This window comes from Juglans regia, chromosome 5 (genome assembly GCF_001411555.2).
Source record: "Juglans regia cultivar Chandler chromosome 5, Walnut 2.0, whole genome shotgun sequence".
In the NCBI taxonomy this organism is placed as follows: Eukaryota; Viridiplantae; Streptophyta; class Magnoliopsida; order Fagales; family Juglandaceae; genus Juglans; species Juglans regia.
Window position 1 is genome coordinate 15282438 of NC_049905.1, and position 25267 is coordinate 15307704.

General features: G+C 35.7%; 1 protein-coding gene and 1 pseudogene across 1 annotated transcript; both read left to right on the top strand.

Moving 5' to 3' along the window:
- Window positions 1-1259: 1259 nt before the first annotated feature.
- LOC109008733 lies at window positions 1260-5626 on the top strand. Its single transcript, XM_018988936.2, has 4 exons — window positions 1260-1473; window positions 2479-2748; window positions 3617-3864; window positions 5055-5626. The coding sequence occupies exons 2-4, from the start codon at window positions 2511-2513 to the stop codon at window positions 5409-5411; spliced, it is 843 nt and encodes a 280-aa protein (XP_018844481.1). The 5' UTR covers window positions 1260-1473; window positions 2479-2510; the 3' UTR covers window positions 5412-5626.
- Window positions 5627-21598: 15972 nt separating this feature from the next.
- LOC109008732 overlaps window positions 21599-25267 on the top strand; it is a 36375-nt pseudogene continuing 32706 nt past the window's right edge.

The window sequence follows — 25267 nt, forward strand, 5'->3', positions numbered from 1 at the left end:
ACGGAATAAGATAATTATGACTAAGATCTAACCTAAGTTACTAAAGATAAACATTACCATAAAAGAAAATTAACCAAATATGAAATAGTTGACTAAAGTTGACGTTTCGAAGGTAAAAATGACTATTTTGGGGTCGATAAGGGGCCCACCAGGTGAAGCGTGGTGACCACAATGTGTGCGCTGAAGAGAGCTTTCCGAATTTGGGTCATATAAGTGATTCTGACACCTATAGCCAAAGTTATAGTTAAAATACGGATGTCGCCACTTCTACTCTCTCAAGCAAGAGATAAGTCTCCTCGTCCAAATATGTCACTCATCACTCATCGTCCAATTATTTATCTCTTTCCACCAATTTTGTGCTCGTTTACCTTCTCGAAGTGGTCTAGTACTTTTAACGTCACATATGTTAGCTGAGCCTCATCGACCTCGGATTCAAACTCAGATCCCCTGCATCATATTGTCTGCAATAATCTGCCCATACTTTGTCCAATTTTCTTCCAATTCATTAGTAGCTTGAATAATATTATTGGCATCTCCCTAAAAAACAACCCGAGAGAAACCCATCTCATAGCATAATTCCATAGCCCTGGTTGGAGAACTAGCTTAAGCAACATCTGTGCTCATCAGATGTTTAGTTTTTTACTTGAAAATATAAACGTACATATAATTTTTAGACCACATCGCTACTTCAAGATTAATTCATAAAGTATTAAAAAAAAATCATTACAACTTTTTTATTTCAAAATTTTCATCTCAGCTCATTTTTTTTTTTTTTTTAAATATAATTCAAATACAAAATTTTCAAACTAATCATTACAACTTTCTCAAACTTTCAAACAAAAAATAAAAAGCAATTTAATTTTTTCAAAATCCAAACAAAAATATATTATAAAACTATATTCTAATAATATTTTAACTTTATAATATTTTTTATTCAATTTTTTTTTCTCTTTTCTTAAAACTCAAAAAATATTCAACTCAAATTATCTCACTACTATTCACAAACTATTTTATTATTATTTATAAATTTTGTATCTTATCTTACTCCTCAAATCAACTATTACCTCATACCTCACACTTAAAAAAAAAAAATAATAAAATTGTCATAAGTGTGTGGTGTGTGGATAAATAGCAACTAATGTGCAGTAAAGTCCTAAAAAAAATTATTTCATAAAGATAAGAAAAAATCTTGTTTACAGCCTATTGTTGGTGGAAGCCCAGCACACCCAACATGCTGGGATGAAGAAAAAAAAAAATTATGTAAGATGTGTGGAGAGTGCAAAGTACAATAGGCTGATCTCTAGCATTGTTCCAAAGATAATAGCAAAAGCATCGATGGCCAGTCTCGACTCGACCCGACCCGGTTCAGCTCCGTAAGGGGAGAAAAGATTAGCAGACCAAGCTCTAAACCATTTGATAGTCTAGCGCTGCTCGGAGTTCGCTCCTCGGCCTCATCTAACAGAGTTGAAGAAGGTAGTGTAATGAAACTATTTAAATAATTCAGGAAAGAAAATTACTTTTTAATGTTTTCTGAATTTCGATCTTTTTGTTCTGTTATTTTTTTTTTGTTGTTTTTCCTGTTAACTCTTTAAAGGTTTTTTTCGCCTGGGTTTCATAAAGAGCTGATCATTGGGGTCTAGCTGGGTCTTTGATATTATTACTATTATCTGTAATTAAGTTGGGGTTTCATGAAAATTGTTAACCCTTTACATTTTTTTGTTTTGCTAGATATGTTAACCCCTTACTTATGAACAAAAATTGATAACCCTAATTTTTCTTACAGGGTTTTGCACGTATTTTGTTTGATAAAATGACTATGAAATTGATTGGCCTTTTGTTGGGCTTCATGCTCGGATACGTGTTTGTTCATGCATGTTTGCATGTGTGCGTGCATACATGTACAACTTGGTCTATGAACTCCTGATGGCATTTGACCGTAGTTATTTGCTTTTCTTTTTTATATGTTCAGGGTTATTGGTGTTTGTTTAGACATTCACTTTGAAACCTCAAGTACATTGCATCACGGGTTGTTTTCTCATTTTGTTGTTCCGTTAGACAAATAAGCTAACTGCTGAGGTTATTATTGACATAATATACTTAATAATGCTAGTCCTTATTTTTGTTTTGCAGGCACTATGATAATCTCCTCATATTGGCTTCAATTTTATTGCCCAAGAAATGTTGAAATGTTTTATGAAAAAACTGGAAATGTTAATGAAAGCAATTGTTAACAATATCATCATTAGAGCCGTAGTTTTTCTTTTACCAAACATGCCTTTGTCATTTGCTTATGATCATGAGTTCACTTAAGGAGTGTTCAACTTCAAACCCAGTCTTTTGATATCCATGAATGGAATGCCTCTTCATTGTGCACCATTGACTCAGTATAATGAATTCGACTTTATAGCAAGGTTTGCTTGTGTCTGTGCATCTAATAAGTAATTTGACAATTCTTCTGATGGCTTTTATGTTTGATAGGTCTACCAATCAAGCAGCTTCATCAATCAACAATGAGACAGCAGGGGCAGTATACCCATTCGGGTGTCAATACATATGCCAGCAGCCAGATGCATCAAATGTCTACTCAGAGGATGGAGCAGAAGCTGGGTCCTTTTGAAGGACGACTGGAGGCCTTCACTCCTGAGAGGGAACATCCATATGGGACCTCAAATGCAGAGGGACGATGGAAATGGGAAAGGGATGGATCAAAAGTCTCAAATTCAGTGGCATCTTATATGTCCAATGAAGGCAAGTGTTATTTATCTGTGTATGCATCTTTGAACCTATACATGGGTAGTAGGGGTCCCTCGTAAATTGCTTAGTTATATGCTTTCCATGAAGAAGACAGGAGTAAGTGATTTTAATCATATGTAGAATACTACTTATCATAAAGAATTTATATCTGAGTTTTTACTCAGATATAAATTAGGGGTCTCTTGTATTAAAGGGAGGGAATGTTCATGAGTTTTTACTTTCTTTTCAGTTTGCTAGAGTGTAATTAGGGGTCTTTTTTGTATACTACCTGCATACATGGGCTTTGCCTAGTTGCATTCGATCAATAAAAGTTTATTACTTATAAAAAAAAAAAAAAAAAAAAAATTTATATCTGAGAGATGAAATGCAAAATCTGATTTATTTTTTATGTTAATTTTAATTTTTTTTAATTGATATTCACACTCATAGACAATTGGGTTTTGTCTCTATCTAAGGCTAGTTTATTTTTTTCAATACTTTTATTAAAGAAAATTGAAAATGGTGATATTGAGACCAAAATTTAATAATCTTTCTCTAGGTGTTCCTCTTGTGTTCATCCTGCATTTTTTAATGAACTTTTTTTATTACTTGCTTAAGGTTACTGGGCTAAGGTGACTTCTTCGGGAGGCTTTTATAAGTGCTGTGCATATAAATGGAACACAAAATGAGCCAGCCTAGAGAACTGAATAGGATAGATATGTTTTCAATTCGTCTTAATTATGTTTGTGGTTGTACATACCATATTTGCTTCATAAACTCAAGATATCAATTTAGAATTGTTGCGGATTTGACATGCACTTTAGTTTCTATCACTGTGTTGTGGACTCCTTACAATTTGAGACACACGCTTGTTATCATGTAGGCCAAGGGAGTGATGCTCCAAGATCCTATTTTCATGGTCAGAGGCCTGATCCAAAACTAGCTTTAGAAAAACAAAGCAACAGTGACACCAGATCCCAAACTCATGAAGAAAATATGGACCTTGGTTTTGAGGACAATGCTCTGTTGCAGACTTTTGAAGGTCTTGAGCAAAAATTCCATGATGATATTATGAAACTAGCCAAGGAGCAGAATGAAATTGAGGATGCTGAAAATGCTCGGCATAGAGAGGTTAGTTCATGTTTGAAAGTGCATAGAAAAATATTTCAAAGTACATTTTCCCAGCTACTTCGGATGACTTACTATACACGTTTTCATGAGGTTACAACATTGAAGTATGCCATTTGTCTTTTGCAAAATCACCTGAATTCAGTTTTGTATCTTGAAATTTTTTGTCAATTTATCTCCTATATGGAGTCATATTGAAGTGATAAATATTCTTCGTGCATCCATTTTTTTATAAGTTTCATCGTGATAAAAATGGATGCAGTGACGATTTTTGTCATGTAGGAAGACCAAAATGAGTCATGTCCAGAAATGCATCGTCTGAATTGACACAAAAAATTTTACAAGGATGAAACTGGGCTTGGGGTCAGGGACAAAAGACATACCTATTAAAAAATTGATCTGTTAACAGGTTACTGTAATGATAAAACATCAAAATAACTTTTTTACCTAGGAGGCTTTTTCTCTATTTTTTTCCCTTAATTCTTGGCTGACAATGGGAGAACCCTTAACCCCATAAAATTTCAAACCCTTCTTTGAATTCAGGATCCTTCTAGAACTTCTCCTTACTAAGCAATATGAAATCTCATTCACCATCTTCCTATACTCTATCTGGGTATTAGAATCTTCCCTTTTACATCCATGACATCCTCATCAAGCCATCTCATCATAGGTTGCACAACTCAAGTCACACACCTTTTGTTGGGATTGGCTTTGATACCATTTGTTAAGACCTAAATAAAGCACCAGCACGTTTCATGGAGAATGGACAATATGGCCTTCAGTTACTCGAAGCATTTTAAGTTTTGGTCAGTCAGTGACATCCCTAATGTCAAAACTGGGATGTCTGTGACTAAACACTGTTACTTGACTCATAGAAATGCTGCTAAAGGCCAAGGAAGCGTTTTATTTGCTATTGTTCTAACTCCCTTTTCTTGAGAATTTCCAAAGAGGCTTCTTAAACAGTGTCTAACTTGTCTTTTTGGCTGCAAGATTTGTTCTCCCCTTCATTAAAGACGCAATCTTAAGTTTTTCTAAATCAAGCTTTATATTATTTTAGTTTTGGTTGCCATCAACGCATTCCCTGTTGCTCACTCCATCTTATTTCACTTTCCACCATAAATTTTGACATGATACATAATAACCTAATTGTACAACCCAATTTATATCTTGTACAATGGTCTCTCATTTTTCAGAGAATAAACACAATAAACGCTCAGTATGAGGAACAACTAGTAGCACTTCGAGCTCGGCATGCCAGTCGTAGAGAAGAATTCCTACAGAGGGAATCTCAAGCACGGCATCATCAGTACCAGAAAGCCATGATGGATCAGTACCCTAACAGTAGCATGGGCTCTAGCGATCCTCATGGTTACATTGGAATTGCAAGCTCAGGTGCTGTGGGAGAAGCACGTAGAGGCTATAATACTGATCATTTTGATTCATACGGAGAACGGGCTCGATTTCTTGGGGGTGCCAGAGATGAGGGACTCGAGTCAAGAGGTCCATATCCTGGTGGTCGTGTTTATGATACTGGATCCCGCTACTACTAATTTCGATTCATGCATGCCTTGCTGATTTCTGGTGTCTGGTCTACGCAATACCGTTTAGGCTGGTACTACACTTTTAGTGCTGTAAACGTTCTATCTTCTGCAGTATTATACCATTTTCTCCCGTTTTATTGCCCCTTTGTTTATGTGAATCAGGATCTCGTGTTCAGCATTTAGAAGCATTGTTAAATTGAAGGACTATTGTGTTTCAGAATCCATGATGCGTGGCTTGCTGATTAAGGACTCATACAGAGATGAGATACAAAATTTTCAAATTTTTAAAATTTCTCATATTTTTATTCTCAAACGTAAAATATTTTTTAATTTTTAATTTTTAATTTTTAATTTTTTTATCTAATCATTATATAAACACAAAATCAAAATGACTTTTACAGACTTCAAAATAAAATACAAAAATTAATATGATTTTTACAAATTTTGAAATAAAAATAATATTTTAATAATATTTTAATTTTATAATATTTTTATTTAATTTTGATATATACATATATATAATATATATATATAATATATATATATATGTATATCAACATTTATTGTTGATATTGCTTTTGAAGTCGGTTTGTCAGGAGCTCACATGTAAGAAATAGCTTTCTTTCTTTTCTTTCATTTTTGTTCTTTTTTTCCTTTTTCGTGGCAATAAATAGCTTTATTGAAGATACGATGAAATCTTTTTTTTTTTTTTTGAATGAAATATACTCATTTCATTAATAAACTGAAGTTACAAATGTGATTTATCAATACAAGAAGTTCCAATACATAGGAAATCTAGTCCATAAGTCAACTAATGCAACAGCTCTAGGGCATTCCTACACACAAATACATTTGTGGCGGACATTGTCTTAACTTCTAATTAAATTCTCTCGTAAAAGAGAAAGCGCTCTGTAAAAACAGAACTTAAAGGCTCTCTCTATCCTCCCAGGGAAGAAGAATACGGGACACTGCTATGGACATCAAATCCTATAGCCTATTCCTATTTTATTAAAAACTAAACTAACAGACAACTACAAATAATCACATTACCAACTATAAGACCACAAGCTCTAGTGAGACCCCAGACGTCACGCCCATTGCAAGCATCGTCATCTCGAGCCCTGGTGGAACGAGCACCCAGCCTACATACGGATCACTACAGCCCGGTCGTATAACCACCGGCCGTAGCATCGCCAACCACTCTCGAAAGCCTTGCCTCGGATTACGTCCGATCTAAAAGCCCAAACCTCACTCGGATTACGGACAACAACAAAGAAAACGAAACAAAAAAAACAAAACAAAAAATACAAAATGGATGAACAGTACACAATGGTCGGCATTGTTTCGTGCAGAAATTGTTCACGCTGGGAGGAAAGCCGATGGTCAGACTTGGAAGACCCGGAATCAGAGGTTCCACAGCAACCAAGTGTGGTGTCAGGAGAGGGCTCCTAGGTGGCGCGTGAAGGCCACGCGCCAACGCTGTTCGAAACTTCGTCCCGCGCGTGCGGGCTACGTGCCACTCCGATGGACGTCGGATTTGGAGGTCTTGAAGATCGGCGGCTAGGCATCATATCGGTGGGGCGCGTGTAGAGATGTGATAGATGGAAAGACTCGAACGACGATCATTCCTTATTCGGCCTAAAAAAATACAAAACAAAACAAAAAACACTACACATAAATTAAATGGAGAGAGAAAAGGAAGAGGGCAGGGGGCGAGGAGCCGAAGCTCCCACCCCCTTTCAACGGATCTGGTGTTTAGGGAGCTTTAGAGAGAAAGGAGAGGGTTTCCCGTAAAGAAGAGAGCTTTAGGGTATGTTTTGGATTGCAGTAAAAGTTTTAAAAAATGTTTAAATAGTTTTAAAAGCTTTTAATGAAAAAATTAAGTTATCTGGATGTTACATATTAAATCACTTTTAATCTCAAATAAAATAAAATGTACGTTTGGTGAAAATCAAACGTATTTTTTTAGATAATGCAGAACGTAATTTGAATTTTTAAAAAGGCTGTCAAAGATAAAAAATATCAATACAATTTTAAAATAATTACAACTTTTAAACTTTCAATGATATTGTCATAATCTTTGAAAATTCAAATAATTATCATTTTTATTTCAAAAATTACTTTTTTAATTTGTTTCCAAACAAACGTAATATGTTTGAAAGTAGGCCTGATCATAAAGGGCTTTGGCCCGATCCTTTCAAAACACCCAATCTGTCCAACCTGAATAAAGATGGGTTCATCGGTTCAAAGTTTAATATCGGGTTTAGACATAAGCAACCCGTCGAAACCATGAACCCGAAATACCTCTGTGAATCTCTTCTTCCCACTGCGAAACTCTAGTCGTTGTTGCCCTCTTCAACTTCTCTCCACATCATTTTAGTCAGTTAGTCTTCACGCCGAGCACCACCAACGCCTTGCCACCAGTAATCTCTCTCTGTAGACTTGTTTTTTATGTATTGTTGATCTCACGATTTCATGATTTCGTATTTTTTTAATTAATTTATAGCCCGTATATATGTTCGGTACTTGATTAAACCCATTACCCATTGTTCGGTACTCCATTAGTTTCTCTATTAGTTCCAAGTAAATATGTATAATTCATAGTACAACAAAGGGAATCAAGCTAACAAGGATTCGAAGAACTCACCTCTGTAGCCTGCATATAAAATCAGCAACTGCTTTTGGAATCAATCTAATTAAAGTAATTATCTCTAGTTGTAATTATGATTACTAGGTAATCACAATAAGAGGGACTTCAACATATGAAATGAGTATTAATAAAATGTAATAATTGAAAATTAATTAAATTATTTATTTATATCCCACTTTGCATTCTTGTTTATTTTATGTCTTTTCATTTGTTTCTCTTTAGCATTTAGAAAAAATTGAATTTCCAATTGAAAGTCCAATACACCATATCATTGGTTTCCTTAAACCCAAATCATGTCTTAAGTACCCAAATTAAGTTTTGAAAGTTGGCTAAGACCATTAATCATCATACTTGAGGTTAGTGAGTTTTAAGCCATGTTTTGAAACTTAATTTTGTTTAATATTTTCTTAAACCTTTTAATTCAAATTTTCTTGAATTATTACTTCATTATATCATAATTAGACCTTGATAATACCCTAGCTAAACCTCCCTACATGTCATTAAGAAAAATGACATATCAAACCCAAACCTTGCATCAATTGGCTTTGTTTATTGTCCTTTGTATGCTTAGACTGTTTTGCCCTTAGGCCCAACATTTTTGTGGTTTGTCCCCAAGGGTAATATGGTCTTTGAACACCTCATGAGACCCCTTCAAATCAGTTTGAGCCATGGACAAAATTGGTTAAACAAACCAACTCAAATGACCAAACTGAGTGCACCTTGGTTTAGTTTGTGTAGGAACCGATTGGGCTGGAATTTAACCAACCATCTGCCATGGTTGAGCCACCACCCCCATGCCACCTCCTTCACCACCTAATACCCAAGGGGCCCATGACCATCATGAAGAAGACACAGATTTTTCTACCCAAAACCATCCAAAATTAGAAGCTCAAATCTGCCAAATAGAAGCCACTTGAATCCGCCGGTTAGCATAGGTGGTTTGCTTGAATTTTTGTCAACTAAACCAATGCCCCACGACCTATCCACCACTGTAAGACCATTGTAGCCATAGTAAGGAATAAATCATGGTGGTTTCAAGCCACTATTCCCCCTGCACAAGAGGAAACAAACTGATGAAGGCAATATGAAATTTCAGCAACCACTCTCTATTGCATCATCTTTTTTCAAACTGCACCTTCATAATCACTTGGCAGCCAACCCTCCACCTTCTATCACCAGAAAAGGCCTTCAAGAAGGGACCTTGCACCTGAAAAAATCAGCCATGATGATGAATCAAAAGGATGAGTAAAGACAATGAGCAAAACTATCCAAAGAAAATCACTTTGAACCCGTCAACCCCATGATTGGTTTTGTTGGCTTTCCTTCTATTTCTTTTGTACCACGACTTGATCAGCCCCCATAGGAGTAATGTAGCAACTACATAAGTGAGATCATGGTGGTTTAGGGAACTTTTTTGCTCTGTACAAGATGACTCAAGTGATGGAGTGAAAATCTGAAAATTTCAGCTTCTTACACCACCTTCCACCAATCACCTTGGACCAAGGCCAACGTCCCCTCCCTTTGGCTGCCTATAAAAGGTCCCTTCACCCCCTCATTTCCCCCACACCTCAGTGCCAAGCTTTTTCTTGAGTCTTGAGAGCACTTCTCCGTCTTAGAGATCAAAAGAGTGAAACCGAGTGAGTTCTTGGTAAGTTCTTGAGTGTTCTTGTGCAAAGCTATCTTGAGTACTTTGAAGGCCACGAAATTTGTAAGTTTTCTTGCTTTTGATCTTATTTAGCATGTAAAGTTTTGTCTTCAAGTGTTGGTACAAAATTTGGTTGAGTTTTGAGAAAGTTATCAAGCTTAGTTCAAAACCGGGTCAATTAAGAGATAATTTGAATGATTAAATGATTTTAAGTGAAAATTTAGTTATGACATGTCTTAACCATGATTTGATATGATTTATTATTGTCTTAGAATAACTATGGAAGATTTTATTTGTGATTTAAAGCATGTCATGATAGGTTTTAAATCTATCTTGTTTTGATCATCAAGTATGAATTAGTTTTGAATAAATTGGAGATTTAGGATATCTTAGTCATGATTAAGTGTTGTGATGAACTTGATTATCAAATAATTAGCCTTAATTATGTCATTAAAGATGTTATTAATCATTTGTGATTAAAGAAAATCTCATATACATGCATTCATAGGGATCACTAGTTGAAAACAAACTTAGGCATCAACTAGAGTGCATGCCACGAGTTGGGACTGTTTGGGCAAGTTCCACTTTGATTTTTAAAAAGCAAAGGGTATAGATGATTTTAGAATACCAAAAATATGAATTCCATGAATTTTGGTTAAATTTGGAGTTTGTTTGCAATTAGTAAAAATTTAGGGGTATTTTTGTAAATATCTAGGGGTATTTTTGTAAAAATTTTGTTTGTTTGAGAGTCTAGGGGTATTTTTGTAAATATCTATTTTTGAAGCCTTTGATTTTGAATCTCAAATATATAAGTATTAATCCTAGCTTAGTACACACTTGATTTTAGGTGCTACGACATTTTTTCGATTATTCAGGAAGTTTGTAAGTTGACCTCTAACTTATACCTTGATATAGGCCTGCTACTCGCATGGTGCGGGGCGGGGGGTGCCCTTCCCCGCACCCCACCCCGCACCATGCGGGGTTGGGGATTTTCTCCCCGCCCCCCGCCCCCCGCCCCCGGGAGGTGGGGGCGGGGTCCCCCGCCCCGGTGCCGGGGGGCGGGGGAAAAACCCCCATCCGCCCCGCCCCCCGCATTATATTAAAAAAAAAGTTTTTTTGGTCTAAAAATATTTTTTTAGACCAAAATTATAATATAATTTAAATAATAAATTAAAATTTATAAATATAAAAAAAATTTAAACTCATTAGAGTTAGATTTTGGATTGATTTGGCCTCCTAGACCAATCTTTATATAGGAGCCAAGGCAGAACAATAGTCATCCTTAAGCAATGTGGGAAGCAATCCAATGACTTGAATATAATTTTAAGTCTTTTATAAATTGTGTATATCTATATACAATATATTTATTTAATATATATAAATAAAATTTTTTTTTTTAATGGGGCGGGGGCGGGGGCGGGGGCGGGGCAGGTCCCCGCTGGGGTCATCCCGCCCCCCGCCCCCGCTATGCCCTCTCTATGCGGGGCGGGGCGGAATCCGGCCCTGCTGCCCACCCCTACCTTGATAGATTATTTATGATTTATTGATAAATGTCTCATTCATGTTTCAATTATCACTTTAAGCATAAAATATCATGTTATGTGACACACTAAGTGTATATTTACATGATAAGTGATATTTCTACTATTTTAGCATATTGCATCTATAAATGTCATTTCACACAAAAAGCTTGCATATATGCACATGTCATGGAACACATTTTTTAACTTAGCATGAAAATAATTTTTGTCATGATCCCAAAGGTTAGGATGAAGAATTATCCTAGTGGAACTCCTATATCCACTTTGGAGTGTTTAAGAATGGAGTGGTAACCCCTAAGTTGACAAAAAAAGTCAACAGGTTTCGAATGGATACTTTTTAAAGAACGCTGGAACAAAATCAATATGTTATGACACCTAATATCGGTGGGTGTACACGTTATGATGTTACGTAATATTAGCAATGCATTGAGAACGAGTCAGTAGACAACATAGTTTCAACGTGAGCTATACTACGGTCACTGGTACGTACTCACAGTGCACGTGGGGAACTATGATGATACCACACGTTATGATTAATTTATGAATTGCTAAAAATGATGAAATATTATGATGAAAATATTATCTTTTGACGATTAAAGTAAAAATGTTCTCTAAAAGAAAATGTGTCTCCATTTTTCTGAAAATGTTAAGGAATTTGGATGGGAGACACATGCACATTTTTATGCATTTCATGCATTTCTTATTTATCATTCTTTATGCATAATTTATCTTTGTGTAAGTTGGTTGTTAACTTACTGAGATTTCATGTAAATCTCACCCCTTGTGGACTCACTATTATTCCACTTGGAATGAAAGAAGTTGTGTCAGGATACGAGGAGGACGGATTAGATGGAGCACTAAATCCGACTGATTGAGGAAGAACCTAACCTCAAGAGTAGACTAGATTTGATCATCATGTTTATATCCCTAGTCCTTCAAGCTCTAGAACACATGAATCGATTAATTTAACTTTAAAGACTTTAATATTTAGTTGTATTAAGCTATGCTACGATTTGATTTTGAACTTATGATGATTAGTAATGCATTGTGATGTTTTAGTTATTCTGCATAAGTTCTGTTTTCACCCTTCTATCCGCTGTAGTTATTGCTTACTGTTAGTTACATACTAGAATGTATTGCATATTAATTATCACGAACGGGGGTATGTAACCTTGTGTTACATGTCCCGACGTTCTAAGTGTCCGTTCCATCCCAAGCGGAGGTTGGGGGCATCACAGAAACTAACTGGACCGAGGTTGAGATCGGTTGGTCTCGATCCATGGAATCCCAAAAAATCAGTTTTTGGTCCAATCCCGCCCCACCCAAGACCAGACCGACCGAATAGGAAATACATATTTTTAAATAGATTATATATATTATCTATATATTATTTATATAATAATTGTATAATTAATTATGTAATTTTCATCTAACCTTTCACCATTAACAAATTAACAATATCAGATTTTAAATATGTAATTACAAATTAATATTCTAACAATTAACTAGTGTATGATTTCAATTAACCTATCACCAATTTACCATTAACTAATTACTAACATCTACATCTATGGTCTAATTAAAGTTATTAGATAAACTTTTTGTAAAATATCTAAGTTTCAAGTGAGTATAAAGCAATTACAAATATTATTGTAATTAACTAATGTATGATATCAATTAACTAACTTATCACCAATTCACCATTAACTAATTACTAGCATCTACATTTATGATCTAATTAAAATTATAAGTAAATATAAAGCATGTATGGACCTATGGTCAATGAAGATTATTTATTAATCATATAAAAAAATAAAAAGTTTAATATAGCTCATTTTGCATTAACTATCATAGATTCCTAATACATTGACATACTCTAAATTAGTAACAAATTAATAATTAATATCATAAATATAAGTACAGTTAAATATTTTTTTAATGAGTTAATTAAATAATCCACATTAAATAGTTTACTTAATTTTAATTTTATTAATTTAAATAATTTTTTTATTAATTTATGTGCCAAAAAGATAAAAGAAATAAAATTTATATGTTATGTAAATTTATATAATTTGTTTTCTTTTATCTTTTATGAAGGTGTTGAATACAATGCATACACCCAATGCAGATGAATGAGGTGAGAAGAATATACTTTTATACTACTATACTAGTTATTTTTGTTATTAAACTAAGACATTGAATATTTGTTTGCTATGTTTTTGCAGTAAGCTTGTGAAGACTTAAAGTTTTGGACTTGGACTTGGATTTTTTTTATATTACTATTCAGTCATTTATAATTTATAATTTGTAATTTTGACTTAGATGCATGGATTGTAATTTGTAAATTTTATTATCTATTTTCTGTACTTTTTTTGATCTTGTAACTTTTTTTTTTCTTTCATTTGGAGTTTGGATGATTAGGAATTTTTAGTTTTATTAGTATTTTTTCATTTTTTCTATATTTTCTTTTATTTATATTTTGGATGTTATTGAAATTTTACATCTTCTTCTAATTGTTTTTTCTATATTTTGTATGTTAAATTGTTAATAATAATTTAGGTTAAAAATAGTCTCAAAATTAGGACTTGGGCTAAAATTTGACTAGTAAAGTCAGTTGCATCGAGACTAGAAAAGTGGCCCATTGGGATAAGGATCGGACTGATCGGACCTGACTGGACAGATTGGCAATGGTCCAGTCTAGTCCATATGCCAATCTGACATCCTGGACTTTAATAAGAAACATCATTCATATTTCAAATGGATGTTATTTTGCTTATGGATTTTTGGCATGGATTTCAAAAGGTATGTTTCTAGAAGACTTTTTGTAAGAGGGATGGAGCCTATAGCCCTAGGCAACTTCAACAACAAGGGGAAAGGAAAAGACTCAAAAAACAACCTAGGGAATGACACAAAAGTCATCTCAAGTGATATGGTGATTTCGGCAAACCCAAGAACACACATACTTCATGCCACTTGTCCTTAGTGAGGAGTTCCAAGAGACGTTTGCATGGGGAATGACACATGGGGAAGAAAAAAGTGAGATTTTCTAAAGGATTTATATTTGGAATACTAAGGGACTTTGGGATTCTTAAGCCACACACCCACTCAAGTTTATTTTCTAAAATTATGTCATTTGTCATTCATGCATTAGTAGAGAAAGGATTCTAGAAGAGAGTGGAAAAGACAATGCACAAAACAAAATTACCCTTGTAGCCCTAGGGTTTTGGCCGCCACTTAACACATGTCATATTCTGAGTTTTGAGAAGCATAAGGAAGTGGGAAAAAGGAAAAGATGCATGGGAAAAGAAAAGAGCATAGGGAACACACACCCACCTCTTAAATGACACTTGACAAGCATGCATAAGTCTATAAGGCTCAAGCCTAGGGTTAGGATTTATCAAATGACGATTTTGCCCTAGAAATACATTGAATTTAGACCATATGAAGGAACATGCCCAAGGAGCCTCTTAGGATTTCGAATTTTGACAAGAAAACCATGCCACTTGTCACTCATGTAGAGGATCTTTTGAACTTTCCAAAGAGAGGCAATGATGAAAAAGAAATAGGAGCTTTGACACATGGCGCCCATGTAGGGATATTCTTAGATTTCCTAAGAAAGCAATGATATTTCAAATTTCCAAGGACACACACCACTTGTCCCACATGCACTAGTTACACCTAGGGAAGTGGCCCTAGGGCAAGCCAAGGGACAAGAAGGGCACGACAAACCCTAGAGGGATTTGGTTTCTAGAAGATTTGGCCAAGTGTCAAGCATGCAAAATGAAATGATGAAAAGTGGAAGAAGGTGGCCTTGGGAAAGGGCGAAATCTTGCATGAAAAATGAGGACCTACACGCCTAAGAGCTTCTAGAAGGATTTTGTGAGGGGCACACTCGAAGTGGACTTCAAAAGGACTTGTGCATTGCCACCCACAATGACCAATCACACAATGTCCAAGACATTGGTAGAAGAAAGATCTCTTTGGAAAATAAAAAGAGTTTTTCGGTCACCAACACCCCACACACACGGCACATGCCACATGGCACACATGCACACTTGTAGAAGATTGATGAGGATCTTGGTTGGAAGAATGACTCTTTTGCCACTAGGTACAATGAATCAAGACACAAGATGAAAGGGTAAAAGTGGGAGATATGGTTTCGGTTTGAGGAACCACGCTACTTGTCCAAAAAGTTACATTTGGTTCCTAACATAATCCAATGATGGAGAAGGGGAAAAGGCACACAGTTTGGCTACCAAAGGGCATCCATGCAAAAAAGCTTTAGCTTTTCAAGAATGATCACATTCCTATATGAGGGAAGGAGCTGAAAAACCTTGAGGGTTTTAGTCATTTGGTGAAATTTCTTGAGTCATTCGATCATCTCATTTTCTCTCCATTTCTATCACTTTCTCTCCATCCAAACGCCACCCATGCCTCTATCTTTCCATTCTAAGTGCATGCCAAGCTAGAGACACCATCTACAAAGGAAAGCCACGCAAGGTGAGGAACAAAAACACTCTTTTCTTACATCTCACACACGGCCAAAGGGAGAAAGTTTCAGGTTCCATGAGGTTTTTCATGAACACATGCTCAAACACACACACACACACGACCAAGGAAAGAAAAGGACTTTCAGATTTGATGAAGTTTCCCCACATGAGCGCAAACACTTACACACCCTCGGGTACTTAGGGTTTTCTTATCTAAAGAATGCAAAATCTAAACCTTATTTGCTTTAAGCTTATGAGTACAATATATTTGAAACAATGATTTTTTATTCTACAAAAGTTCCGGACCTATGAAAGGGTATTGAATGTTGGAGGAGGAAAGCCAAGAACACGACACTCACTCACACACACGAATTAGTTTTTTAAAAGATCGATTCTCATGAATCTTAAACTGTACTTTCAGCTTGCTTATTAATGGATATTGTACTTTTGTAAGTAGACCCTCACCCTACCTTGGTTAATATTTGTATAGGATTGTGTAAACTTTGCATCTTGGTTACTATTGTATATACTTGTCATTCCATGCTTAAATATATATATATATATATATATATATGATGTTTCGGTTTGTATAATGATGATTTGCCATGATCAAGTGTGTAAAGTGTTTCGGTTTTATATGGTCTTGCTATGATCTATGGTCTATGAATGATTTGGATTTGCTCATGTCAAAAGATAATTTTTACATGCTTTTGTGAACCTTGTAACATGTATATGTGAATATGCTTGGATTGATCATTGTTGTTCCGTTCATGATATGTTTTGAGTATTTGCCTATGTAATATGTTATGCATATTAAAGTTCTAATGTTATCAAGTCGTGCCGAAATGTGCAATGCTAGTTCTCATGCATATACGATGTCTCACATGTAACATGTTCTATGAAAATATTATCTCAAGTCCCATGTCACATGCATTTGCGTAAATGATGTTTTCAAAAGAGAGGTTAGTACATGTTTTATCACGGCTCCAAATGCTAGGATAGGAGAATGTCCTAGTAGAACTCTCTGTCCATTTTGAAGTGTTTAAAGTCAAGTGGAGACCTCTGGTTCGATGAAGTATAGTCGACGGGTCTCGAATGGTTCCTATGGAAGGATACTGGAGCGAGGTTGCAACTCAAGCTAATGGGTGCTATCCGGTGAAGGCGAGATAAGCGAACTACTGTAAATAATATGTTTATGTTTATGACATCATCACCTCGATCAAGTGGATCTTTGGTTGATGCGGTAACTAGCAGAAAACACACGGTGCTTAGAAGAGTCGTGAGGTATCCAAATATGTGAATTATATGATATGAATAAGGCATTTGAGCTCCATGATATGACATGCCAATGATAAGATATGACAGGATATGATATGACATTGTACGACATGTCATGATATGATACGATACGATATCATGATATGACGAGATGATATGATACGAAATGATATGACATGATGTGATATGACAAGAACAAAAATTCGAGCTCAAATGATATGAACATGTGTTAAGAGTTTAAAAGATGAAAAGTTGTTTTATGGAAAGGTCCAGTTGCACAAGGCAAGTTTTATGTCAAGTACATGTCCATGCATTCATCTCATGATTTACCATTTGTTTGCCTCTGTTAACTGTTGTATATTGTATGTTTACTGGCTGAAATTTCTCGAAATATCATTGTAATAGTTTCTACTACCATTCTCCACCCGGAATGGTAGAAGTTGTGACAGGATCAGGAATAGTGATTCATGATGATGATGAAGGCTAAGGATGTGCTCAATTCGAAGAAAGAGCGGATTTAGTCATGACTTACTCGGAGATAGCGGAGATTAGAAAGATGCCTTAATGTTTTCTTTGTTAAGGCAATTTTTAGACAAAATTACTTATACAAAAGTGTAAAAATGAGTTTGATATTCTATTACTATGAAGTGTGATTTAAAGTTATGAATGAAATTGAGATATTAGTTTTATTTTGGTACAAAATTTTATGAGATGACCTATTCCACTGCAATTTATTGCATACTGCTAGAATATAATAGGTGCATTGGATCTTCATTGTCATGTATGAGGGATATGTAGCATTGTGTTACATTTTCTGATACTTCAGTCACTGTCAAATCCCAAGCTGGGGCTAGGGGCGTCGAAACCAATTCGGTTCGATCCAGGGCGGGAAAACCCTGGATTGAACCCCCTTGGTCCGGTCTGCAATATCCCTTAGGGACCGACCGGTCTGCAATATCCCTTAGGGACCGACTTGACCGAACCGAATTCAGCCCTACTTGCATCACCACACTACACCGCCCACTTCAACCATCCCAAGCCCCTTCTTCATCCAAAGCCAACTTCCCCCACCCTCGTTGAAACCTATAAATACCTCTCTCACATTTCCCCATACCACTCCTTCAAGCCATCTCTTAAGTCCTGAGAGCATTTCTCCCCTTAGTGTGCAAAACGAGTGAAATTGAATGAGTTGTGAGAGTTCTTGTAGAGAGGTTGTGTTGGGAGTTCTAAGGGCCACAAATTTTATAAGTAACCTTGCCCTAATATTTTTTTGGTATTAGAATAGCATGTTAGGCTTTAATTTATGCCATAAGAATGGATTTTAATTTAGTTTAGTTGAGGTTTACCATGCTAAGTTCAAAACCGGGTTAAATGGGAAGTATTAAATGCGTAAATTGTTTTGGATTGAATTTTTAGCTATGACATGTCTTAATATAATTTTATATGATTAACTAATGCCTTAGAATGAATTTTGAAGGTTTAAATTTGAGGTTGAAAGCATTCCGTGATAGGTTTTAAATTCATATCTTGTATTGGTCATCTAGCATGCATCATTTTTGCTTAGTTTATGTTTAACTTATAGAGTTTTGATTAATTTTACCTAGGCTTGAATAATGTGCATTTAGAAAAACCTTGTGATTGAGATAAGAATGAAAATGCATGATTTGATTAAGTTTTAAAATATCTCTTGGTAAAGAAAGCTAGAAACATCATGCATGCTTAATGGATGGTTTAGTGATAATTAGGTCTTAAGTCATGCTTAAGTGTTGGGATGAAGGTTGACATGAGTAAGGCTTAAGATATGGTAGAGTAGTTCTTTTTGGAACAAGTTATGCTGAAACTTGGTTTTAATCATCGTTGGGTGGGTTTAGTTCTCTCATGTATCAATTCAGTTTCATATAAGATGTTGTTGAATGGGGTGCCCACATCATCTTTCATTTCATCACGTGGATTGAGACAATGTGATCTTTTATTACCTTATTCATTTGTCTTATGCATTGAAGGCTTATCATCTCTTCTTAGGACTGCTGAGAATTGTTAGTTGATTAATGGTGTCAAGGTTTGTTCTAGGGCTCCAACAATTAGTCATTTGTTTTTTACGGATGATAGCTTATTATTTTGTTAAGCCACTCATTCTAAAAATGAACCGTTGAAATAGATATTGGCTATATATGACTCTGCTTCAGGACAACAACTGAACTTGGATAAGATTGAGTTGCTTATTAGCCTAATGTGGATGCAGATGACGTTAATGCTATTATGTCCATTTGAAATATTTCTTCTCTACAACACCATTCTCAGTATTTGAGACTTCCTTCATTTGTTGGGAGATCTAGAAGTTCTACTTTTCAAGATTTGAAAGAAAGGGTATGGGATAAATTACGAGGGTGGAAGGAACAACTACTTTCTCAAGTTGGTTGGGAGATATTGATTAAAGCAGTTGTTCAAGCATTACCAACCTATACAATGAACTATTTTTGTTGCCTAAACCGTTATGTGGGGAGTTGGAAGCAATGTTTGCTCGGTTTTGGTGAGGTCAACGGAATTAAGGACGCAAGAATCATTGGGTTAGTTGGAAGCAAATGTGTGTTTCCAAATTCCAAGGAGGGATGAGTTTTAAACATATGAAGTTGTTTAATATGGTGTTACTTGCAAAACAAGGGTGAAGATTTTTAAATGAATCTTAATCCTTGTTGTCTCAGGTATTTAAAGCCAAGTATTTTTCTAATGTGGATTTTTTGCATTCAAGTTTAACTCGTAAACCATCCTATGTTTGGAGAAGTATTTTTGCAACTAAGGAGCTTTTGTTGTCTTGTTGCATTTGGCGAATAGAGAAGGGTGATAAAGTTTATATAATGCAAGATAGGTGGCTTCCATTTGATTGTCAGATCCAATCTATTTCTTTTCATCATTTCATTCAACCTTTCTTTATTGTTGATTGTTCACTTCCTTTGCTGACTAGACAGGTAGATGATAAAATTGTATGATTGGGTAAAAAAATGGCTATTACTATGTGAAATTTGGTTACCATACAACTTTGCAATTGTTTCTTCCATCCAATGCAACTGAAAGTTCTAATGCAAATTCTTCTAAGTGGTTTTGGAGAAATTTCTGGAATTTAAAGTTGCATAATAAAGTTAAGAATTTTGGGTGGCAAGCATGTAAATACTAAAAATAGCCTTCCTACAAGACATAATTTATTGAGATGAGGGATTATTCCATCAGATTTATGTAAATATTGTAAGTTGTTTGAGGAAGATGGATATCACTCTCTCTGTAGCTGTCCGATATTTCAAGATGTTTGGGTTGTCCATTGTCCACAAATTTTATCTTATTTGAGGCAAGTTGGGAGATTTTTAGATTTAGTGTTGGCATTGCTGAATTTAATTCCATGTTAGTTCCCTATTTTCCTTACCGTTTCATGGGGTTTTTAGAAATATAGGAATCTTAAGTTGTTTAAGAATTCTGATTGCTTTCTTTTAGAGATAGTCGGTAACTGTCTTGTGTATGTTAAGAGTTATTTTCATGTGAAGAGTCAACGTGTGGTGGTGTATAAAGAACATCTACTTTCTTGGAAAGCCCCCCTCCTCCTCGCCCATAGCTTAATTTTGGTGGTGCCTTGTTTCGTTCTTTCGAGTCAGCAGGTATTGGAGTCATTTTAAGAGATGCTTATGGAACTATTCTGATAGCTTTTAGCCGTGAGGAACATGGTATTTTTGAAGTTGATGATATTGAAGGTTTAGCAACTCTAAGGAGTTTACAATTAATTTTGCATATGCGTGTGACTAATATGATTTTGGAAGAAGATTCTTTAACTATCGTTGAAGCTATCCGTTCTAAAGAATCTAATCTATCTAGACAAGAGTTTGTAAATGCAGAAAATCAAAGTCTTCTTCTTCAATTTGTAATATATGATGTACTCCATATTAGTCGCCAAAGAAATGAAGATGCCTATCTACTTGCAAGACATGCTTATTTTGTTGATAGTACGTTACAATGGTGGAATTATTGTCTAGAATTTATTCATTCTAGAGTTCTTTTAGATGCTGCCTTGTAGTTGATATGTTAGGGATTATGTAATTATCTTTGTTATGAATGAATGACTACTGTTTCTTTTTTTTTAAAAAAAGAGAGAGATTGTATTAGGATCTTCGTTCAAACACCACATTATTTATTAATTTTGTATTTACAAGTCAGTATCAAATTATGAATACATAAATAATAGAAAAATTTTAAACATAAATTTCACACTCTACACAGTACTTAAAAATATATAATTTTATTTTTTATCTTATATTTTATATTGAATTAAAATATGAAATATAAAAATAAAAAAATAAAATCACATATTTTTAAATAGTGCGTAAGAATATAAACCTTTTGTATCAATTGAATTAAAATATAAAATAAAAAATAAAAAAATAAAATTACATATTTTTGTATCACAATTCAAATAAACATAATAATTTTTACCTAAAGAATAACCGAGGCTGGGAAAAAGAATATGGGAAGAAACGGTATGTACTTTTATTTCCCACGAGTTTCTCAGTCTGAAAATTTTCAAGTGTTCTTTTTTCTCCTTAGCAAATTTTTTAAGTTTTCACAGAAATAGCAACGCACAAACACAATTCTGTTCTATCTATATTATGTATTTCTTCATTTTTTTCCCTCCTTGAATCCTCTTCGCAGAAAAAGCTTCGGTTGTTTCTCTCTGCAAATCCACCATCCTCGCTCAAATGATCTACATTGTCCAAATCCATTTCTAAATCTGTCGTTCTCACTCTACAATGGACGGTGTCTCCGACGATTTCTCTGATTCCACCCAGCGACCCGACTCGGACAACGACCAACGAGTATACTTCGTCCCATACAGGTCCCATCTCTCCCTCCCCAGATTCTCTCTCAGTCCCTTTCAATTCTCTACTTTCACTACCATTCACGAATCTATACCGAGACTCCAATTGTGTCATTCTGATTCCGCTATGCGTCGTCTTTGCTTGCCACGGAAAACGTAGGAAAAGAAAGGAAACGAACGGAATTGTTACTTATAATGTTGGCAGCAAGTTGGGTATGAACTGTGTTACGATCCACATCGACTAAGTATGTGATTGGTTGATGGTTTATAAGTTTCTACGTATCCTTTCCTTAGTTTTTAAGGGTGAGTTCTATTTAGTGGGTTCATAACAAATGGTATCAGAGCCACCCTACATCTAAAGTCATGTTGCGACGGTTGCAATGGTGCTGCATGAGGGGTGATGCCGGCATGGCAGTGTTCGTCCGGAGCTAGGAAAAGACCTAGTGCACAGCCAGCCCGTGTGAGCACCGGGACCGCCGTGGACGTCAGCTGCGGAGCGTGGTGGTTGTTATGATCCCACATCGACTAAGTATGGAATTGGTTGATGGTTTATAAGTCCCTAGGCACCCTTCCCTTGCAAGTTAGTTTTCAAGGGTGAGTTCTACCTAGTGAGTTCATAATAAACTAGGCTGCTATGTGATTACGGTTCCGTCTTCTCTTTCCCTTTTCTTCTGATTCTTGGCAATCAAACTAGTTTTTTCTTTTATTTTTTTTATGCTTTGTTTTTGAATTTCTATGATCTGGATGTGCCTACATTAGTGTGAAATATTCGAATCTTGGAATACTGTATACGTGTTTTTGTGTGTGATTTGGGGTTTTCAGGTGGTGGAAGGATGCGCAAGATTTGATGCCCGGAGATTTGGGTTTGAAGATAGGAATTGTGTATACGGCTTCGCCAGTTTCCTCGTATACAGGTCCTATGAAGCTCATCAACAACATCTTCAGCTTGGATCTTGTTTTCAGTCTGAGAAAAGAGGATTCTGAGCAGGGGGGAATGGTGAAGTGGGTGTATCCGGGCGGGACTATGCATTAGTCCCCTGCGAAATATGGGTGCAGGCACTTCGATGGTGAGTTTTCTGGATTGACTTTGGAATTTTTAAGTTGAATTATGGAGTGTTAATTCTTTATCTTTCCCTTGGAACTGAGGTGCTCTTTGTTGGAGGCTTGATGCCGGATCATAATTACCATTGGTTTTTGTTATCTATGATTCTCATTTGGAAGGAGTTCTACTCTTTTGCATGCGGATGACTTCTTTTCCAGTGCCTTCTCATTATTTTAATTTCTAGATTTGGAGCTAAGCTTTCAATTATTTGATCAAACCAGTGCCAATCTAGGGATGAAAACATTTAGCAGTTATTCATTGTTGTATCAAAAAATAATGTCTGAAATTATTTGTTCTGATATACAAACAAACTAGATCTAGTTTAAGATAGAGAAAAGACTAATAGAATCCTAGAAGCGGAAACTAGAGAGATATAGGTTAGCTATCATCCAATGGGACAGTGCATAAAAAGAAAGCCTTGATATCCTCGAGAGTCTTTGTATTGTCTTGAAACTTTGATAATGTCTTTTGTTCCATGCGCACCACATGAAGCAAATCTGGATAATTTCCACAACATCCACTATGACGGTTACCAAACCTCCCCTTCTAACATGCCAACATTGCTACCAGCTGAAATGGCATCCCCAATTACGTCTGTATGGGCTGATCACAGTTTTCCATAGTGCAATACCTACCTCAATTGTAGTAGAAGATGATCCACAGGTTTATCATTCCTCACGTACAGCACCAGTTAATCACCATCACATGTCTCTTGCTCAAATTTTCCCAAATAAGGATTTTCTTGTGCAGCTGTCTAACAAAGAAAGCTGCACTCAAGGGAGCTCTGCTCCTTCGTATGGGTTTTCAAGAATATTTTCAGACCACTTTTCAATCCTCTTGGATCATGGGCTGTGACAAGTCAAGGAACTTTAAAATCACATTTGAGCTTATATTCCAAAATGACTTGCCAATATTACAATTGGACCCGTTGGAATCATTATGTGCTGCAATAAGTTCTTCCTCCATGGTTATGTGGGATCCTATTGACTACCCACTTACACTTAATAATGGAACATTAGTATCTCTCCCCTTAAATCCTTGGGGTTCTTGTTAGGCTGTTTCATTGTAGTTGGCATGACTCAAGTTCTACATTTCTACTTGGGATTAATTTTGGTATCATTTTTAATGTTAGACCTTTCAATTCATAGATGTGGATCCCAAACCTATGAATGGATGTTCCCCTGCTATATCCAAAAGCCATGGGAAGCTCCTCCACAATACTCGTGAAAAATGGCTTGGTTGATGCAGTTCTCAAAGCATAGGAGGCCCAAGGAAATTCCAAGCTGTATCTGGCCTTATTGGTTCAAAAAATCTACTCAAGTTTACAATTTGGGGTCCTTTGGAATAATTATAAATCGCAATAACTTCTTTCTTCCAGAGAGTATGTGGTCCTGTCGATTGCCTTCCTATACTCAATTCGGGGTATTACCTGGCACTTCCAAAAGAGCAATAGGTAGTTTAAATTTGAAAATGTGTGGTTGAAGCCGTAAGGTTTTTCTAGGAGGGTGAAAGCATGGCAGACTGTATAATTTTCAGGGCTCCCCAGTTTGTGTTCTAGAGTGACACTTAAAGCATTGGAAGCTGAATTGGAAGCTTGGGATGAGCAAGCGTTCAGCAATGTGGGGAGGTGAAAGAAGCTCTTCCTAGATGAACCAAGTATGTTGAAAGGGTGTTGATGCTGAATAAAAAGTGAGGAAGGACTTCATTTGTAGCCAGGTGGAGAGGCTTATTATATTGGAGGAGATTTTTTCGAGACATAAATTAGGGGCATTGTGGTTGAGAGAAGTTGATGGGAAATTAGTGATCATTTGATACAATTTTACAAGAAATGGCATAGAAAGTTCATACCAACCATAGCACATTTTTTCCAAGAAATTGTACTTTGAACAAGTCTGCAGGACTCCATTTGGGTTGGCTTGGCTTGGCTTTTCAGGTGTGGGAGGAGACTGTTGGAAATGCCATTTGAGGAAATTAAAGTCCAAGCTTAGTGAACGAAATGAATGGTCATAAGGCCATGGGGCTATATCTGATGGCTATGGATGCTCCATGGATTTTTTCCAAGCTTGTTGAGAGGTGGTCTAAGAGGGTCTTTCATGTTAGTATACTAAATTTAGGGTAGCAGACAGCTAGGTATTAATTTAGGCTTAGTGGAGTATGATCTTGAATTCTGACCTTTTATAGTAAATGTTAGGAGGTGTGGTTTCGGGGTGAAATGGTGCAATTAGATAGCTCAATGATCTCCATGATGTGCTTTTCAGTCTTGGTGAATGGCTTCCCATGGGTTTCTTCAAAAGGCATTCGTGG

Bases quoted from the DNA above. Each gene is read 5' to 3' on its own strand.
- LOC109008733 (XM_018988936.2), top strand. From the start codon at position 2,511: ATGAGACAGCAGGGGCAGTATACCCATTCGGGTGTCAATACATATGCC. The intron at 2,749-3,616 runs GCAAGTGTTATT...GTTATCATGTAG, and splicing joins ATCTTATATGTCCAATGAAG to GCCAAGGGAGTGATGCTCCA. The intron at 3,865-5,054 runs GTTAGTTCATGT...CTCATTTTTCAG, and splicing joins AAAATGCTCGGCATAGAGAG to AGAATAAACACAATAAACGC.